Source organism: Euwallacea similis, chromosome 29 (assembly GCF_039881205.1).
Source record: "Euwallacea similis isolate ESF13 chromosome 29, ESF131.1, whole genome shotgun sequence".
In the NCBI taxonomy this organism is placed as follows: domain Eukaryota; kingdom Metazoa; phylum Arthropoda; class Insecta; order Coleoptera; family Curculionidae; genus Euwallacea; species Euwallacea similis.
Window position 1 is genome coordinate 2,400,099 of NC_089637.1, and position 17,695 is coordinate 2,417,793.

The following is a 17,695-nucleotide window of genomic DNA, read 5'->3' on the forward strand; positions in this document are numbered from 1 at the left end:
TTTATTTTTGAGTTCTATATTTCGTTCCAATAATTTCTGCATTTAACTTCCTATACCTATCTCTAGCATAGCAAGGACATGCAGAAAGTGCAATGGAATGTATTCTGATTTGCAACCAATAAACGAAAGGAAATTTATAAGAATACAATACAACTTCATTAACCATGGCTCAAGACTAAAGGCCGAACCTAGATTACTGAAACCTGTAATTGCTAATGAAGAAAATATTGTGAATATTTTAGCTTACTTCTTTTTCTCTTTACTTAATTTGGTCACATTGTCCATGTAAAATAAATAATTTCATCAACACTTCATTTGAATAACTGTTTTCTGCCATTTTCTCAATTACATATTTCGAATTACTATTCTTAAAAAAAGTGTAAATTAAAAATTACAACAACGCCGCCTGTCAAACTGTTCAAACAATTGCACAGTCTTCAACAATTATGGCGTCGCAGAGCCACCTTCGGCAAATATCATTAAATCATTCAATTTAAAGACAAAACAGCATTTATTTTCGAAACGTGATGGTTTAGGTATAGGGACATAACACATCATTTTAAAGGAAATTTAATTGTCTTTCGGCATGGCAAGTAATATACAGAGGGTTCCATTTGAAAAAACACACTTTAGACACTTTTACTGTCTACCCGTAAGACCTTTAATTTTGAGCCACCCTGTACAAGACAGAACATTTTTATTTGCATGCGACAAATTGATGGACCTTTCACAAATTATATTTCAAATTTTGTCCCTCTGTGAATTCAAATCACGTTATAACAGAGGTTTTATTAAAGGCCTCACTTTGAACAAAAAATAAGAAAATTAAATAATGTTCCGAAAACTGCTAGAGATAGGATAGGAAGTTAAGTGCAGAAATTATTGGAACGAAATATAGAACCTAAAAACGAAAAAATATACAGGGTGTTCCAATAACAAAAATATAAGTTTGGCATGCCACGCTTTCTCGAACATCCTGTATAATGTGTATATATATATATATATATAGAAATAAACTACATATGATTATCTACAATTTTTGTATTTAACTTTTTCTTCTCAGATTAAAAGGAAAACCTTTAGATGGGTAGTAAAAATATAACCAATGACCCTGTACATTTTGTATCAATATTAATAAAAGGCAAAAACTAATAAAAGTTCTTGGGGAATACCCCATTTAGGGAAAGACCGAAAAGAAGAGGAGAGAAGAAAAACAAAACCTCTGAAAAGAAAGTTTGAGCCGCAGCCATTTGACTGGATGGCACTGTATCACAATACACCCAGTGATCTTGATAACAAAGGAACGAGGCTAAAGAAAAAGAAATGTATTGTGGTCGATACTAGAAAGTGAGTTATTTTAAATACCTCATAATTTCCATTTTATACATTTTATTTGTAACGAAAATTTTACTTTTGTTTCAAAACGTATGCATTTGCTGGTTGTCTCTGAGAGGTTATTAACCCTATGAACTTTATCGTCTTTGTTACCGTTTGAAACAGTAGATTACACATCCAGATGACATTTTTTTCTATCGATAACAAAAAATTGCGAACCCAAGGTGTACGTATCGCCGAAATAAGCTATTGCTCGAGACAGACAAAAAAAAATTGTGACGTAATGTTTACTATTTTTTTCCCTACTATTTATTGAATAGGTATATTTTCTCGCTTTTTTTTCTAAAAATAATTTATTAATAAGTTAACAGTTACAGGTATGTGGGTCATTATTTACCTAGAGAGCTAATCGACCATAATGTCGTCATCATTCCCATTGTGAAATACAGTAATATTCGCTTATAACGAACCCCAAGGGACCGTAGTAAATAGTTCGTTATAACCGAAGTTCGCTATAAGCAATAAATGGTGTTATGATTGTTTTTTTAATTAATACATAACACTTTATTTACATACATATATATTTTAAAAAAGTCAACAAGTAACATTCTTCAACTAGTAACCAATTTAAATAATACATATTTGTTAAATTTAACAACACTTTTTAGGAATTAGAAAGAAAAAAATCGCTAATTTTGGTTTGTTTTATTGTGGTGAAATGAATTTCATTTATATGTAATTCCACATGGGCTATTCCATCGAGAACATTTTGTGGAGTATTTCGCGATTGAAGAAATTGACGAATACTAGAAACATATCGAAGTGCTTCTGTGGTTGTAGGAACGGATATTATTTCATTATTCTCATATGCTGCATCTTCGTCTTCCTCATCATCATCATAAGTGTCAGATGCAGAAGACACAGACGCAATAACGGCATTATCGTCTAAAAACTCAACGCTCACAAGATTGTCATCCACATGAACAAATTCATGAAAATCGTTGTTGGTTTGAAGAAAATCCTCTTGAATATCGGTTTTATTTTTGCATTGATTTTTTTTTAAGCCATTCGACTAATGGTAAGTCATCATCTGAATCAAAATTCTCATTTTCGAGAAAACCGGCATGTCGAAAACAATTTCTAATCGTTTGCTTTGACACCTTTTGCCATGCCATATGAATAAAGCGTATTGCATCCAAAAGAGTAATAATAAATTTTTCCTTACCACTATCCATACAAGATATCATTTCCGAGAGGAGGAGTCGTCGATAATGACTCTTTAGACTATGGATAACACCCTGATCCATGGGTTGTAATTTAGAACTAGTGTTTGGTGGCATAAACACTAACGTAATCCACATCAAATTTTTAACATCGGGATGAGCCGGACAATTATCCACTAACAATATGATTTTTCTTTTTTTACGGCGTAATTCTTCATCCCATTCACGTAATGCATTTATAAAAATCTCTGAATTCATCCATGCCCTTTTATTGGACTTATAAGTTACTGGCAATTGTACAATATTCTTAAAACATCTAGGGTTTTTAGATTTTCCAATTACCAATAACTTTCTTTTTTCGGATCCTGTCAAATTCGCTACAACAAATATAGTGATTCTTTCTTTGGAAAGCTTTCCACCTTCACAGGTTTGCCCTTTAAACTTTAGTGTTCTATCAGGTGTAAGCTTGAAGAATAAACTGGTTTCATCTCCATTGAAGATGTCCTCATCCTTAAAGTTTGACCTAATTATTGGCCATTTGTTTTGCAGCCAGTCATCTACAATGTTCATATCAACTGAAGTCGATTCTCCAGCAATTCTTCCACTCGTAATATTATGCCTTCTTTTGAACCTTTCGATCCAGCTTCTATTAAATTTCGGTTCCTGGTTTCCGGACACCTTACTTGCAAAATCTTCAGCTTTTGATTGTAATATAGCACCGCTAACAATTGCGTTATTATTTCTTTGTTGAGAAAACCATTTTAAGAGTCTTTGGTCAACTTCATAATTATTGGGCTTTTTGATTTTTTTTACATTTGAATGTTGTCCACTTTCGAAGGTTTTTAGGATTGTTTCTTTATTTTTCCAAATTGTTGCAACCTAAAATTACATATGTATAGTCAAATTTTAATTCGTATTAATACTATTTCAAATTACATAATTTATTACAAAGCCGGAAAATTACTGGAATAACAAAAAAAAATATCTGTGAACATTGCATATTTTATTGTTCTTACCGTTGATTTACTTAATCCCATTTCTGAACAAATTTCACTCTGTTTGGCATGTCTCTGCAACCGTTTAACAATGTCATATTTACAATTTAAAGTTAAAGCTTTACGTTTTTTTTTTAATGATATAACTCATGATTTTTTTAACGAACGAATTCTTTGAACGCTATCAATATACTGGAACAACTGTGTCGTTTGTGTCAGCAATTTGCTTCAAACGATTTTGGACTTTCCCCGAGAATTGTTTACTTTTCTTCTTTGGGATTTCGGTAAAATCCCGCGTTAAGTTCGTTATAACCGTAAAGTTTTTCTATTCTTCTAAAAATTTAAGGTTCGTTATAACCGAAAGTTCGTTATAAGCGGGTTCGTTATAAGCGAACATTACTGTATTTATGCCCCTGATGTTTCATATCCAGGTGCTACGCCCATAGGAATTTAAACTTAATGATTAAGTCCCAGTGTTGTACTCAGAGCCTGGGCGTATAATACACCACTATTTTCAATCACATATTAATGAAAATAAAAAGAAAAATATGGAATTTTTAATCAAACCGCGGTATAGAGGGTGTCGCAAAAGGAGATGTAAATATTTTAAGGAGTGATTGTGGTGACAAAAAATAGGCAAATTTCATATAAAGATAGATCGGCACACGGGCCTCAATGGAGCTAAATCCTTTTAAACGTTGGTTCCTGAAGATGGTTTTTTAATCAATATAACTGAAACGGTTTGAGATGATGTTATAAATTTTTTACTGTTTGTTAAACAGGACCGGCATAGGGTACTTTTGGCACTAACTTTAATCCGAGTTTGGCAATTTAATATTTAAATTTATTAATTATCGCTTACAATAATAACTTAAACTTAGTGCAGTGATTATCTGAAAAGTACATTGTGTTCACTTTTCGACATATTTTTTTTAAATTTGATTTGACTGGTTTTTGGATAAATGAGTTATTTATGTCATCCAACTTCTAAGTACCGGAACGATTGAGCTTATTTAAGTAAATCTATCGCTTTAGTATTTTAAGGGACAAAATAATAAATTCGACAAAAATTATGAATTCATATTCGTTGCACGAATTTTCTATAAGAAGAATATTTCGTGAATAACATCCTCGAAGAATGTGGCCACAAGACTGAATTATATCAGTTGATTGTAAGATTGCAGGAATGACTATTGCATTAGTGCAAATTACGGCTGTAATTAGTTTGTAATTGGTTCAGCGAGAAAAGAGGAAATTAGTATGATATTGGAATATCGATTATAGAATATCCATATTTACAGTAATATTCGATGTTAATCATCGAGTATTGTTTAGGGTCAATCTTTTCGATAATTATTATTAGTTAAAATATTTAAAATTTTCAGGATTTTGATGCCTCTGCGCAATACTGCAGCTATAAAAATGATAGAAAATATGGAATATCTCTGCACCATCCCTACTATGAAAGTGGTTAAAAAGAAACCGTTGGGAAATGAAGTGGATTATTACGTGTCTGGTTACAACTACGATAACCCCAACGATAGTCATTATTGTCCCCCACAATCGGTAAATATTTAATTTTTTCTAATTTTGACATTTAAAATCACATTTTAAAATTGATTTCAAAATATTTTAAAATTTCAACGACGGGAAAGTTTCGTGTCGTGGGTAAATATTCTTCTTGTTTCAATTTCGTATAAGTCAGACTGGCGCAAAGCCCGTGTAAGGTTAAGGGGTCAATTCGGCCCCCACGGGCGATTGATCTGAAATTTTTACCAATTGTCCCTATCACTCAAAGGACTTACCACATAAAATTTCAACTTCCTAAGTCTCACCATTCAAGGGTAGGACGGGGTTGAGGGTGAAAATTTTAAAACGCCATATCTCGGGAACTATTCATCGTACAGCGTGGGGCAAAATGGTGCGTCCTTCAGTAACTACCTTCTTATTTTCATATACTTATAGATTTATCGGTTGATGCCAAAGGGCCGAAATCTCAAAAAAAAAAAAAACTTAGGTGATTTTAGAGGAGTTCGCACTTTGGTACACTAACCATTTTTGCACACTGTGTAGAGGGCCTCTCGAAGTATCTACCCACGTTGAATCAGATTTGTACAAAATTCAGTATTTGAGATATAGCGATTCAAAGTATAGGTATACAGGGTTATTCACCCAACCCGTTCATTAGAAATTTACTAGGATGTAAAAGTGATACGAATTTGAAAATTTGGAATTAAGTTAAGTTCGACATATATATTTTTTTTTAATATTTTCAACTTGCTGTCACTTCCGGTTTAACCGGAAATAGCTGTAACTTGCTTATTTCAAGTGGAACCCCAAGTATATTATTTTATTTTTAGATTCTACGTAATATTTTAGGTACATTTTCTGTATAATTTTCTATACTTAGTTCTTACCGTTTTTGAGATATTTGACCTTGAATTAAAAACATGCCTCTGTAATGACCAATTTTAAAATTGCATATCTCTGTAACTATTAAAGACATAATATCCATATTTTTCAGAATGCCAATACATAGTCTTAGGTTCACTCTTTCACTATTTACATGGCTTAGTATTTTACAGGGTGTCCAAAATTCTGCTCCTGACATTTACATTTTTGAAGTTGCAAAAGTCAGTTTTTTTTTAAATGGGACACCCTATAACTTTAAGCAGTACCAAGTAGAAAATGTAATTCTCCATTGAACTGTATTAGGGTTACCTATACCTATTCCAAACCTTTTTCGAAATAATTAAGTTTATCTGAAATTAATAGTAGATATTCATTCTGGTAAATTTTTATTATTTGCGTAGTTGGCCGTGGAAAAGAAATAATGACAGTTATTTGTTAATAATGACAGTTATTGTACGTTTTTGTTTTTCGGTGGCTGTTAGTAGCAAAATTAAAGTGAAACTTTGAATCATCACATGACATGACACACAACATGAATTGAGAATATCAGCGTTTGTGTATTCTTGCATCAAAATTGAAAATATCAGCATTGATGTATTCTTCCATTTTGATTTGAATTTTGGACACCCTGTAAAATACTAAGCCATGTAAATAGTGAAAGAGTGAACCTAAGACTATGTATTGGCATTCTGAAAAATATGGATATTATGTCTTTAATAGCTACAGAGATATGCAATTTTAAAATTGGTCATTACAGAGGCATGTTTTTAATTCAAGGTCAAATATCTCAAAAACGGTAAGAACTAAGTATAGAACATTATACAGAAAATGTACCTAAAATATTAAGTAGAATCTAAAAATAAAATAATATACTTGGGGTTCCACTTGAAATAAGCAAGTTACAGCTATTTCCGGTTAAACCGGAAGTGACAGCAAGTTGAAAATATTAAAAAAAAATATATATGTCGAACTTAACTTAATTCCAAATTTTCAAATTCGTATCACTTTTACATCCTAGTAAATTTCTAATGAACGGGTTGGGTGAATAACCCTGTATACCTATACTTTGAATCGCTATATCTCAAATACTGAATTTTGTACAAATCTGATTCAACGTGGGTAGATACTTCGAGAGGCCCTCTACACAGTGTGCAAAAATGGTTAGTGTACCAAAGTGCGAACTCCTCTAAAATCACCTAAGTTTTTTTTTTTTTTGAGATTTCGGCCCTTTGGCATCAACCGATAAATCTATAAGTATATGAAAATAAGAAGGTGGTTACTGAAGGACGCACCATTTTGCCCCACGCTGTACGATGAATAGTTCCCGAGATATGGCGTTTTAAAATTTTCACCCTCAACCCCGTCCTACCCTTGAATGGTGAGACTTAGGAAGTTGAAATTTTATGTGGTAAGTCCTTTGAGTGATAGGGACAATTGGTAAAAATTTCAGATCAATCGCCCGTGGGGGCCGAATTGACCCCTTAACCTTACACGGCCTTTTACCGTTTGGATGTTGACCGCGAGTTTCCCGATCTTTAATTTTTTAATTTTTTAAAAACAGTGACACTAACTTTTTGCCGAGGCTAAAAATAGTAACGTGTTGTGAGCTGGGAGTTCAATAGCAAAATGAGATAAATTGAGATCTTAAAATGCGTTATGAACAAAATCATGGCACAACGAATACGTGGCAAACCAGTTTAAAAAAATGTATTACCGTACAAATGCTATTGCCTCCCCATTATAGGACTAGCTATTTTTGTGTGACTTAAATATACAGTGTGTTCATTTTAGCTTATCACACCTTTAAACGGCTGTAATATTTTTATTTTCTTAGATAAAGGTGCCATTCAAAAACACATTTTATATGGTAATTTAAAATTTTCCCTATTGCCTGTATTCATGAGATATGTTAAGTATTTTTTATAAAATCTGAAAATTTATTAATACACGGAGTATTTAATTTAAACGGTAGTAAAAAGTCTTTATAAAGGCATTTTAACGTAGATACTAATAATTTTGAAGATGTGACTATCCCATATTATTAACTGAGCCCCTTGCAATTTAAACGCAGATTCGTTTTTACTAAACTGCAATGTTATTTAGGAAAATATTCATGACAATGAAGATGATACAGATAACCCGTCCCATGATATGGATTGCTCATTTCCAAAATCAATTGACGAGTATGCTCCAGAATTTACCGGCGATAACATGGTCGATGCACCTTATATGGTTTGTTGCAATATTTAAGAATTGTTGTGAGACATTAGAATAAATTAAATTGATGAAGGGTTTTTGGGCAGTACAATAGAATTTATGTTGCAGGTACAACAATCTTTTATGCATTACGCGACCAGAGCTAAGAAGATGGATATGAAGAAACTGAAGGAGTCGGTGTGGTGCGCATTAACACAAAAAACAAAATTTGTAAGTTTATTTTTAAGCATATTCGACATTTTTTAGTTGATTCCTGATTTACGGCTCAGATATGTGCTAAATTGAAAGAGTGATATATTTTTACCTAATGAAAAATGATAATAAATCATAAATTTATAATCATTATTTAAGTAAGTTTTATACAAAGTCTAGTCTACACATTATGTTTTCCCGTCGTCTTTTGAAAAAGTCTATTAGTTAAAAATGCATATCATAAAATGTATAAATTTGCCTTAAACGGTAAAAAAGCAAAACCAAATATTGTTATTATTAACAGTCGTTTAAATTAGTTAGCATTTATTGCTATTGCTCATGCATGTCATTGTACTGCCTGAACTAAATGATTTATCGTCGTATAATTTTTTGGCAAAAGGTAAATAAAATAAATTTAATATTTATTAATATTAATAAGTAAAATAGAGAAATATAGAAAAACATGTTTAGTGCCAAGCCATTAATAATTTCTGTCGATGAATAAAATTAATTCCATAAAATATTTTTCAATTTTGTACTCTTATTGCAATCGATAAAATAAGGCAGTAGCCGATCTTTAATGGTTATATAGATGGGATGTGTTGAAATGCTAATTTCGTAAGACTCTAATTGATGTTTATGAAGCTCTAGTACTAACGATGAATGTACACAAGTAACAAAAAGCACTATCCTTGTTAGTGGCGCTCCTTAGTAAAAATGATATGCTCATGTACAGATGTCAAAATCAGGATGGTTTTACCCCGTAATAAAGCATAGAAAATATACGCACATGCGGACGTAGCCTGGAGAGAAAGGAAAAAGAATAGAATATGGAAACCACAGGCAGGCATCAACCTTACTGTTTTATGGATTCGTTTACAAAATGCATTTACTGCAAATGCATGAAGTATCTCCACTACATCATTGTTACAACCTAGCCTGCTGTACTTAACCAGCCGTGAAAAATTACAAACAAGAATTTGTTAGCGAATATGCATGGACATGTTAGGAAGGTGTTAACACGGTTTATGCAAATTTTCATTAGTATTTAAATAGAAAAGAAGGGGGACATCTACCAACACGCGTTTTTACTTATTGATTTCATGAGGCTTCTGTGTGTGTATAAAGTAGATACACACACATCATGATGCATTCTGTAAACATAGTATTATTATTGCTGTCCATACAAGCCAATTTCGTGTCGTCATTATGTTATTTAAAATTATTTTCTGATTTAAAATCACTAAGAGAATTCTCTTCTTTCCAGGACACATCGGCACAAGTGAAACGAATCCAGTTTTCTCAAATGTACCAGCAACTGCCGCAATTCCTTGATGAGAAAGTGGCATCTGAACTGTCCTGTCCATTAGCGTTTGTCGCTTTGCTTCACTTGTGCAACGAGCAAAATTTGAGTTTAAAGAGTCAGAATGATTACGATTTCTGCATTTCAAATTCGAATTTTTAGTTATATAATTTTTTTTTTGTCGAACTCAATCTTGAATTATACATCATTTGAAATGTTGTATCTCTTTAAATATTTATGATAAGGAGTGCACAAAAAGTACTAAACCATAAAAATTTCGCAGTGTTTATCTTCTTGATACTTGCACAAAGAAAGTGAGTAGATAACATATTATGATTCTACGGTCTACTTTGTAAATAAAATTTAAATTGAGTTTTTATACAGTAATGTATTTATATGAAGTTTTTGCAAAATACAAAAAAAGTTTATAAAAAATGGCATTTTTTTCTTATCACCTTCCCAAAATATTAATATACAGTACTGTTCCGGGCCAATCGAACACGAGAAAAACTAATCGAATTGACTGACGCTAAATTTCTTCCCATTATAATGCTCCGAGCCCAACGGAGCCGGCAGTTACTTTACTTCAAACTATCGAAGATAGAGAAACGATAAGGTATTTTTCACTGAATAGAAACGAAAAATTTATTTTAAAAATGTCGACTAGTTATAGTGTTTCCGAAAAAGTCCAAATCATTAAATGGTATTGCCAAGGGCAGACTTGTCGCCAAATTAGGTAATCTTTTTCGGAAATCCTTCGGGAAGAAAATAGATCAATTCCCTCGTTGTCAACATTACATTTAATTGTTCATAATTTTGAGACATTGGGATGTGTTTCGCCAAGCGCACATCAGAGCTTTGTTGAACTTGATGAAGACGCCGAGGTCACACAGATCCAGATCTTTGCTATGGCGTATGAAGGTCCCACACTCTGCAGCGAAGGCATTGCCGATGAAGTTGGAACCAGTGGTTCGTATGTCAGGAAAGTCCTAACAAAAATGGTTACCGATCCTACAAACCTCAAAAAACTCACGAGGTGTTTCCCGCAGATCACTTTCGCAGAATGGAATTTTACGACATAGTAATGGAACGTTCGAATCGTGATGACAATTTTCTCAGGAACATTGTCTTCACGGATGAATCGACTTTTCCATTATTAAATTAACCTAATTCTGCTCGTGTGCGATATTGATCTCGGGAGAACCTGCACAAGTCTTTTGATGTTCGCACTCGGTTTTCTCAAAAATTGACCGTCTGGAGAGGCATATTGGGTGAGAATATGATCGGTCCATTTTTCATTGATGGAATTTTGACTGGCGCGAAATGCTTGGACCTGCTTCAACAACAAATAGTGCCCGAAATTCAAAGAATCGCTGGGAATCGATTCTGTGAGACCTGGTTCCAACAAGATGGATGCCCTGCTCATAATAGTCGTTTGGTCAAGGAATTTTTGTGTCAGACGTTTCCCCAACGACTTATTACAGGGCAAAAGGGGACTATTTTGTGGCCAGCCAGATCTCCAGATCTTTCTCCAAACGATTTTTTTCTATGGGGGCACGCAAAATCTAGCATTTATGGCTTTGAGAGGGTTAATAATTTGGATGAACTTCGAGGAAAAATTGAAAACTCATTCCAAAATATTAGCTGTAACATGTTACGAAATGTTAGAATGTCATTTTATGACCGGTTGGGCTATTGCCTAGCTCAGGAAAATAGGATTTTCAAACAATTAATTAAATTTTTTCAATTAATTATCTTAACATTTTTATCATTTGGAATTCGTTTTTATTTTATTACTTTTAAATAGATTGAATTTTTATTTTGGCTAGAGAAAATCTTTTCGTTTTGAAGAAAGAATGAAAGACGTAATTCCAAGTTCATTTTAGGGATTGGCGTATTTTATTAGAAGAGCGGCCGCCGCCGTCTACACTCCATACGTATCAATATCGTACTGATTTATTTACGGTACTAACTGGGCAATTGTCCTTGTGCAAGTGTGAGGGGGGAACAGATATGGACATGATTTGGGTAGTAGTCAATTCGACTGGTTTTCTCGTGTTCGATTGGCCCGGAATAGTAATGTATATGTAACAGTATTGAAACACCCTGTAAAATAAGTTATTTTACTTACATGGCTACAATCTATTTTATGTTTTTCTCGCCTTATTAAAATTACATAGGGAGGTATAAGGTATGTTGTTGATGCTTAGAGTAAAGTCAACTTTTGCTGATCTTCGTGCTCATTTATTATCCTTTGATAGTACATCTATGAGCACTATTACAATTGAGTGACATTTAATGCATGGTATGCATACATTTATTTTTGATTTGAAAATTCATGTAAGTAACGTATTTATCGTGTATTAGAGATGATCTGTCCTGTCTCAACATATACCTACCCCTACTGCCTTATCTATTATGTCATAATGAGCATCACGTATGAATATGTACCTTTAAGTATCTAAAAATGAGTGAGTTCCATAGGGACCGTAGTTACATCAATGAGATCAGTAGATGCAAACTTACAGAGATAAAGGACTGTATCGACATCACACCAAATGGACCAATAGTGAAGGCAAGAGGTTTCTGAACTCTCATGATAAAAATCAAAATCATGAATTTGATTTTAGGAGACTCGTCTGGCTAATTACTTTCCCAGATTGAATGGGTCAATTTCTGACTCTAAAAGCGAATAAAAGCGGAAGCTTTTATGAATTCCTGATAATAGGTACTTACCAGAATCAAGAGTTCATCGGCATAGTAATAATACAAAGAAAGTCTTAGCAGCATGCTTGTCGAGAACATAGTTATAGATGCGATTAACAGTAATGTGATTTCGTTCTAATTAAAAGATAAAGTTAAAGAATATTGCAACTAGAAGTAAAGTTACCAACCCCTGAGACTTGCGTTAAAGACGTGGCAATTTGAATTGAGCTCTGAATAAAATCCAACATCATAGGATAGGTCATGTTCTTATTGTAGATGTTAACATATCTGAAAATGTGGAAATTACCTAAAAATGGGTTATAACACGTGTTTGTGACTCACTGAATAATATTCTCGTGTCTGACAATGAGGTGTTTAAAAAATAAGAAAGCAGCCGTTTCCTCGTCCTCAATGGCATTCAAAGTTTGATATTTCCGTTTAAAATCCTGAAAATTCCTGAGCAAATGGTCTAGCTTTTTTAGCTGTCTGGAAGGATAGAGAATTAAACTGATCACAAGAATATCGATGACTACTAGAGTATTAGACACTACTACAGTGTCTATAAATTGAACAATATACGCCGTCTAAAACTGATAATATTTTATTTGTCCATAGGGCATGTAACTCAATAGACCTTATAGTGTTCTTGTACATCAAAAGGAAACCAAGTGGATAGAGGCAATTCTTTTACAATCTTGGTCACATTGCCATATGTTTCTTCAACGGGTTCAAGCATAATAGGTTTTAAGAAGTATGCCAAATTCACAAAATTCACGCAGTAAATGTAAATCTTACATTTCCAATTCAGGTTTTCAACGTTCTCTTTGTCGAGTTTTTGAATCTTGAATTTTGAAATATTATATGATGAAAACTAAAGCATTGCTAACTCTACCAATTCATCATCAATAAAGTCTCCCTTCATTTCATCTTCAATAATTGTCTTTATCATTTTCTTGAAGCTGGGACTTATTCGTGTTATCAATCGCCTACAAAAAATAACGGTGTGTAGCAAGGTAACACATAGATTTGAAGACAACTCATCTATTTTAATGGGATTTTCGTTTAGGATCAAGTATAATTCTATGTATGCCGTGACTATGAATATGGCATAAGTAACAAGTATTATATTGCAATAGACGTCATAAGCCCTTCGCATTTTCTTGCTTTCTGGAAACGTCAACTCCGACGGTAAAACTCCCAACATAAAGCACCCTTTTACGGCTATTCTGAAGTTTTCGCATTTGGGGTATATCTAGAAAGTCTTTAGCATAGGGAACTAATATCCAAAGAGATGTTTTATAATTAACGAGATTTTGAAGGTTGACTTACGATCATGTTTTTCGGTAGCTGTAGCTGTAGCTATCACTCGGCAGATGCAAATATATAACTGCCAACAAAGTGCGGCACTGAGGGAACTAAACTGCGGCGCAAATTACGTTACTTTTAAATGCTCCGAATGGTAGGTAAGGCAGATTCAAATGTCAGATATTTTTTGGAAACGGCTTTTTCTATATTAATAGAATTCAAGGATCGGTTGAAACAGAGGGGATTCTTTGTGGTCATTGGAGTATATTGTTTTCCTCTAACTTTTTGGGAAAATTACTTGAAATAAAAAAAAATCCATTTACCCTAATGTTCATCGCAAGAGTTTACTTAATATCTCAGGCTAGGTACTTACCGGTTTCTTGTCGGATTCGTGTCCTTCTAAAAATTTCGGAACTTGGGAAAATTATTCATTGATAAGGCGACAATTATTTGCGATATACTGTATAATAATCTGACCATGATACATTGTAGTATTGTTCTCTTATTTAGTTACCATTTTAATCCTTACGTGCAATTATATATCAATTGCATTAGTATTTATGTGTCTAGTTACTATTTCATGACTCTATTATAACTTTAGTCTATAATTACTATTAGTTTAGCCATATTGTAAGAACAAGTTTTCATCATTAATAAAGAAGTCTTTCCGATATTTGTATCCCCACGTTTTAGAATTTAATTTGCTTATTTACTGGCGGACCTCGGGACTCTGATGGTAACTTGAGACACAACTCTTCCCCGAAACTGAAAGATACTTGACGATAAGACAAAATCAGGTTGTGCCAACACGGAATTATCTGAAATAGGTCATTCGGAATGTAACAGTGACGAACGACGAATGCAGATATATTTATATCTGCATTCATTGTTCAATCAAAGACTTCTTTATCAATGATGAAAACCTGTTCTTGCAATGCGGTTAAACTAATAGTAATTATAGACTAAAGTTATAATATAGTCATGAAATAGTAACTAGACACTTAAATACTAATGTAATTGGTATATAATTATATATATGTAAGTATTAAAATTTAACTAAATAAGAAGACAATGCTACAATATATCATCGTCAAATTATTATACAGTATGTCTCAAATAACTGTTACCTTACCAATAAATAATTTTCCCAGGTTCCAAAATTTTTAAAAGGACACGAATCCGACAAGAGACCGATAAGTGCCTAGCCTAAGATTCTGAGTAATCTCTTGCGAAGAACGTTAGGGTGAATGGATTTTTTTAATTTCAAGCAATTTTCCCAAAAAGTTGGAAAAAACAACATAGTCTAATGACCACAGAGAAGCCTTTCTTCTAGATGCGTTGGGAAAAAGCTACCACTTTAGTATGCCCCAAAAGAAAGTTGGTGGAAAGAGGGGTATTTAGGAGTTCTCCGGAACTTTTATAGCAATAGAACTCCATGCACAGTTTCGAAGGTAGGCGCCAGTTGGAGGCGCCCCTTGAGTGAGGGTCTTTTCTCCAGGAAGAAAACCACATTATGCAAGCGCATAAGTTGAAGTAAAATGCATAAATTGCTGGGAAAGTTTTGGGTTTTGTTGCAAAAGAAATTGTCGTATCATTGCAGCATTTGCCAACATTCCTATCAGATTCCATCAGCGTACATTAGTACCTAAACTTCAATTAAACTAATTTTCACCAATAATTAAATATTTATGCTGGAAACTCCGCTATTTTATATTTAGTAAAAAAACGTCATTGTTTCATGTGCCTTTATTATGTAACTACCACATAGGATATGGTAGAGATTGTTGCAACCGATCTTTAAATTTTATTAATAAAGAAGAAGCCGTTTCCAAAAAATATCTGACATTTGAATCTGCCTTACCTACCATTCGGAGCATTTAAAACTAACACTGAATTCCTATTAATTTTACTGAAATGTTTTATTACATAAAATTGGCAACATGTAAAATTATCACTTTCCATGGCGCTCTCATTATTAAATTAAAAATAAACTTGTAATAATTTTGTAAAAAACCAAAACGATGAAAAAATTAAAAAAGCAAATTTTGTCATGAAAAGATATATGGGGTTAAAATAATATTCTGAACGACTTTTTTTAATTATTTTTTTCATATCTTTAAGGCGGAACAAAATATGGAAAATTAATCCTGTTTCGAAATTTGTAGTAAGCTGAGTTTACAATTCAGATGTTACATGAGTATCTTAAAAAATGTGACTCACCAACCTGTATGACTGTGAAAAAATTCAAATCTGTATTCCTTCAAATAGCAAAAATATGTGGGTGTCTTTATCTTGAATGCGACACACTGTAGAAAAGCACAAGCTAAGTAATTTTTACAGGTTGTTTATTCGTAAATTCGTGGTACCAAGATGTTGATTAGATGTGGCCTAATTCTTGATACGTCTAGTTAGCAATGGACTGAATTCTTGCGAAGGACCATCTTGAGTTCGCGGTCTCAGAGTCACCGTGTTCGTGCAAATGAAGAAAACAAAAAACCCTTTTAACTGTAACTAAGGTTTATTGTTTACCAACAATTTCGAACAATTTAGCAAAGGGAGTAACAACTTTCCGTGATAAGTTAACTAGTGTACTAATTAAACGTATATAGGAACCTTGAGTAAGTATTCGCGTACGAGTAACGTGCAAAGTACGGAGTTAAGAGTCGACGGAGATGCACAAGAAGGGGAGCGATTTTTCTTCTTGAAAAATTTTAAATACTAAAGTTAATGGGAAGCGCACATAGGCGTACTAAAAACCAGGAGGTCATCATCGGCACTTCTTCTAGATCTGTCCTTGTAACTTGCCTAACTTTAACAGTATAGGATAAACGGTATAGTTATTGGACAGATTCGATTTAGAAATCTGTAATAAGCACAAATACAGTAATAATTGAATATTTTACTAAGAGATGGCGAGATTGTTTACATTTCTGCCAAGAAATAAAGGGGATTCACCAGGAATGCTTTATAAGAAAAGTTACTGTGAGTATAGTATCGGAATGCATAGTGTGCTGCGTACAAGGTAAGATTTTGATAAGAAGTAATAATTTTAAAAGCAACAATTTATTGAATTTCGATCGCAATTTGAACTGTTCTAATATTTCCGCAATAATTTAGATCCTTCCAATTTAGTATTTTTTACAGATTTACCCACATATTTTCATCCCAGGAATTGTATCACCTCGTCCAACATCTGTATGTACAACTTTCAGTTATTAAACATGCTGTCAAATCATTGATTTTGGGTTTTGTCATTTGTAGATAATTATTGGACGCCGAGTTGGACAGATATTTATTTGAAATAAGTAAATCATTGGAAATGCCGAAATGTGCCAAATATAATTTGGTTCAACTTGAGATAGGTCTGGAAGAGTTGCAAGAAAAAGGAACAACCATCAGAGTGGTTTCAACAAAATCCAAGATTCATTTCAAACTCAAAAATCCGCATCGTAAAAGTAACTATGGGCCTTCGCTTATTTTAACAAATGAAGAACACCGTTTAGTTTTGTGGATTTCGGAATTAGAAAAAAGAGGATTTTCGAGAAAAATGGAAGATGTTATCTCAAATGTTAAAAAATTTTTAGAAGTAAATCCTAGACCAAATCCTTTCAAAAATAATCGTCCCGGAATAGGATGGATGAAGGCTTTTCTTCGTCGAAATTGTCAAATCTCGGATAGGCAAAGCGAAATGATTTCAGCGGCTAGCTCCTGTGTAACGGAATCGAATATAAGAAAATGGTTCGCCGAAATCAAAGAATACTTCGAAGAGCAAAACTTGACGCATGTACTAAAGTACCCTTCCCGGGTTTATAACCGGGAAAAAACGGGATTTCAAATGTATCCATCTACAGATCGTGTATTGGCCGAATAGGGAACAAAAAATGTTTACAGCATCGAGAAAGATTCTTCAAAAGAAAATATTACTGTAATGTTTTCTTTCTCCGCTGATGGAAAAACTCGTCCCCAATGATTATGTATTTGTCGGAGATTTATTAGTTTTTAAGTTC

At 33.2% G+C, this 17,695-nt stretch overlaps 2 protein-coding genes across 2 annotated transcripts in view; one reads left to right on the forward strand and one right to left on the reverse strand.

Annotated features, from left to right (window-relative positions):
* LOC136417616 (condensin complex subunit 2-like) overlaps positions 1 to 9,927 on the forward strand; it is a 38,871-nt gene extending 28,944 nt beyond the window's left edge. The window contains exons 8-12 of the mRNA XM_066403389.1: positions 1,182 to 1,347; positions 4,939 to 5,119; positions 8,069 to 8,197; positions 8,291 to 8,392; positions 9,642 to 9,927. Of these exons, the coding sequence (XP_066259486.1) occupies positions 1,182 to 1,347; positions 4,939 to 5,119; positions 8,069 to 8,197; positions 8,291 to 8,392; positions 9,642 to 9,839 (776 nt within the window). The 3' untranslated portion in view covers positions 9,840 to 9,927. The remainder of the gene's footprint in view (positions 1 to 1,181; positions 1,348 to 4,938; positions 5,120 to 8,068; positions 8,198 to 8,290; positions 8,393 to 9,641) is intronic.
* Positions 9,928 to 12,426: 2,499 nt separating this feature from the next.
* LOC136417697 (uncharacterized) lies at positions 12,427 to 13,718 on the reverse strand. The gene is made up of 6 exons (XM_066403516.1): positions 13,713 to 13,718; positions 13,276 to 13,635; positions 13,018 to 13,224; positions 12,726 to 12,967; positions 12,568 to 12,671; positions 12,427 to 12,518 (listed from the first exon to the last, which is right to left on the reverse strand). The coding sequence occupies exons 1-6, from the start codon at positions 13,716 to 13,718 to the stop codon at positions 12,427 to 12,429; spliced, it is 1,011 nt and encodes a 336-aa protein (XP_066259613.1).
* Positions 13,719 to 17,695: the final 3,977 nt, after the last annotated feature.

Excerpts from the sequence above, each read along its gene's own strand:
- LOC136417697 (XM_066403516.1), bottom strand. Across the intron at positions 13,225-13,275 it reads ACTTTATTGATGATGAATTG|ATTCAAAAACTCGACAAAGA; the intron begins GTAGAGTTAGCA and ends TCAAAATTCAAG. Across the intron at positions 12,519-12,567 it reads AACGCAAGTCTCAGGGGTTG|AACGAAATCACATTACTGTT; the intron begins GTAACTTTACTT and ends TCTTTTAATTAG.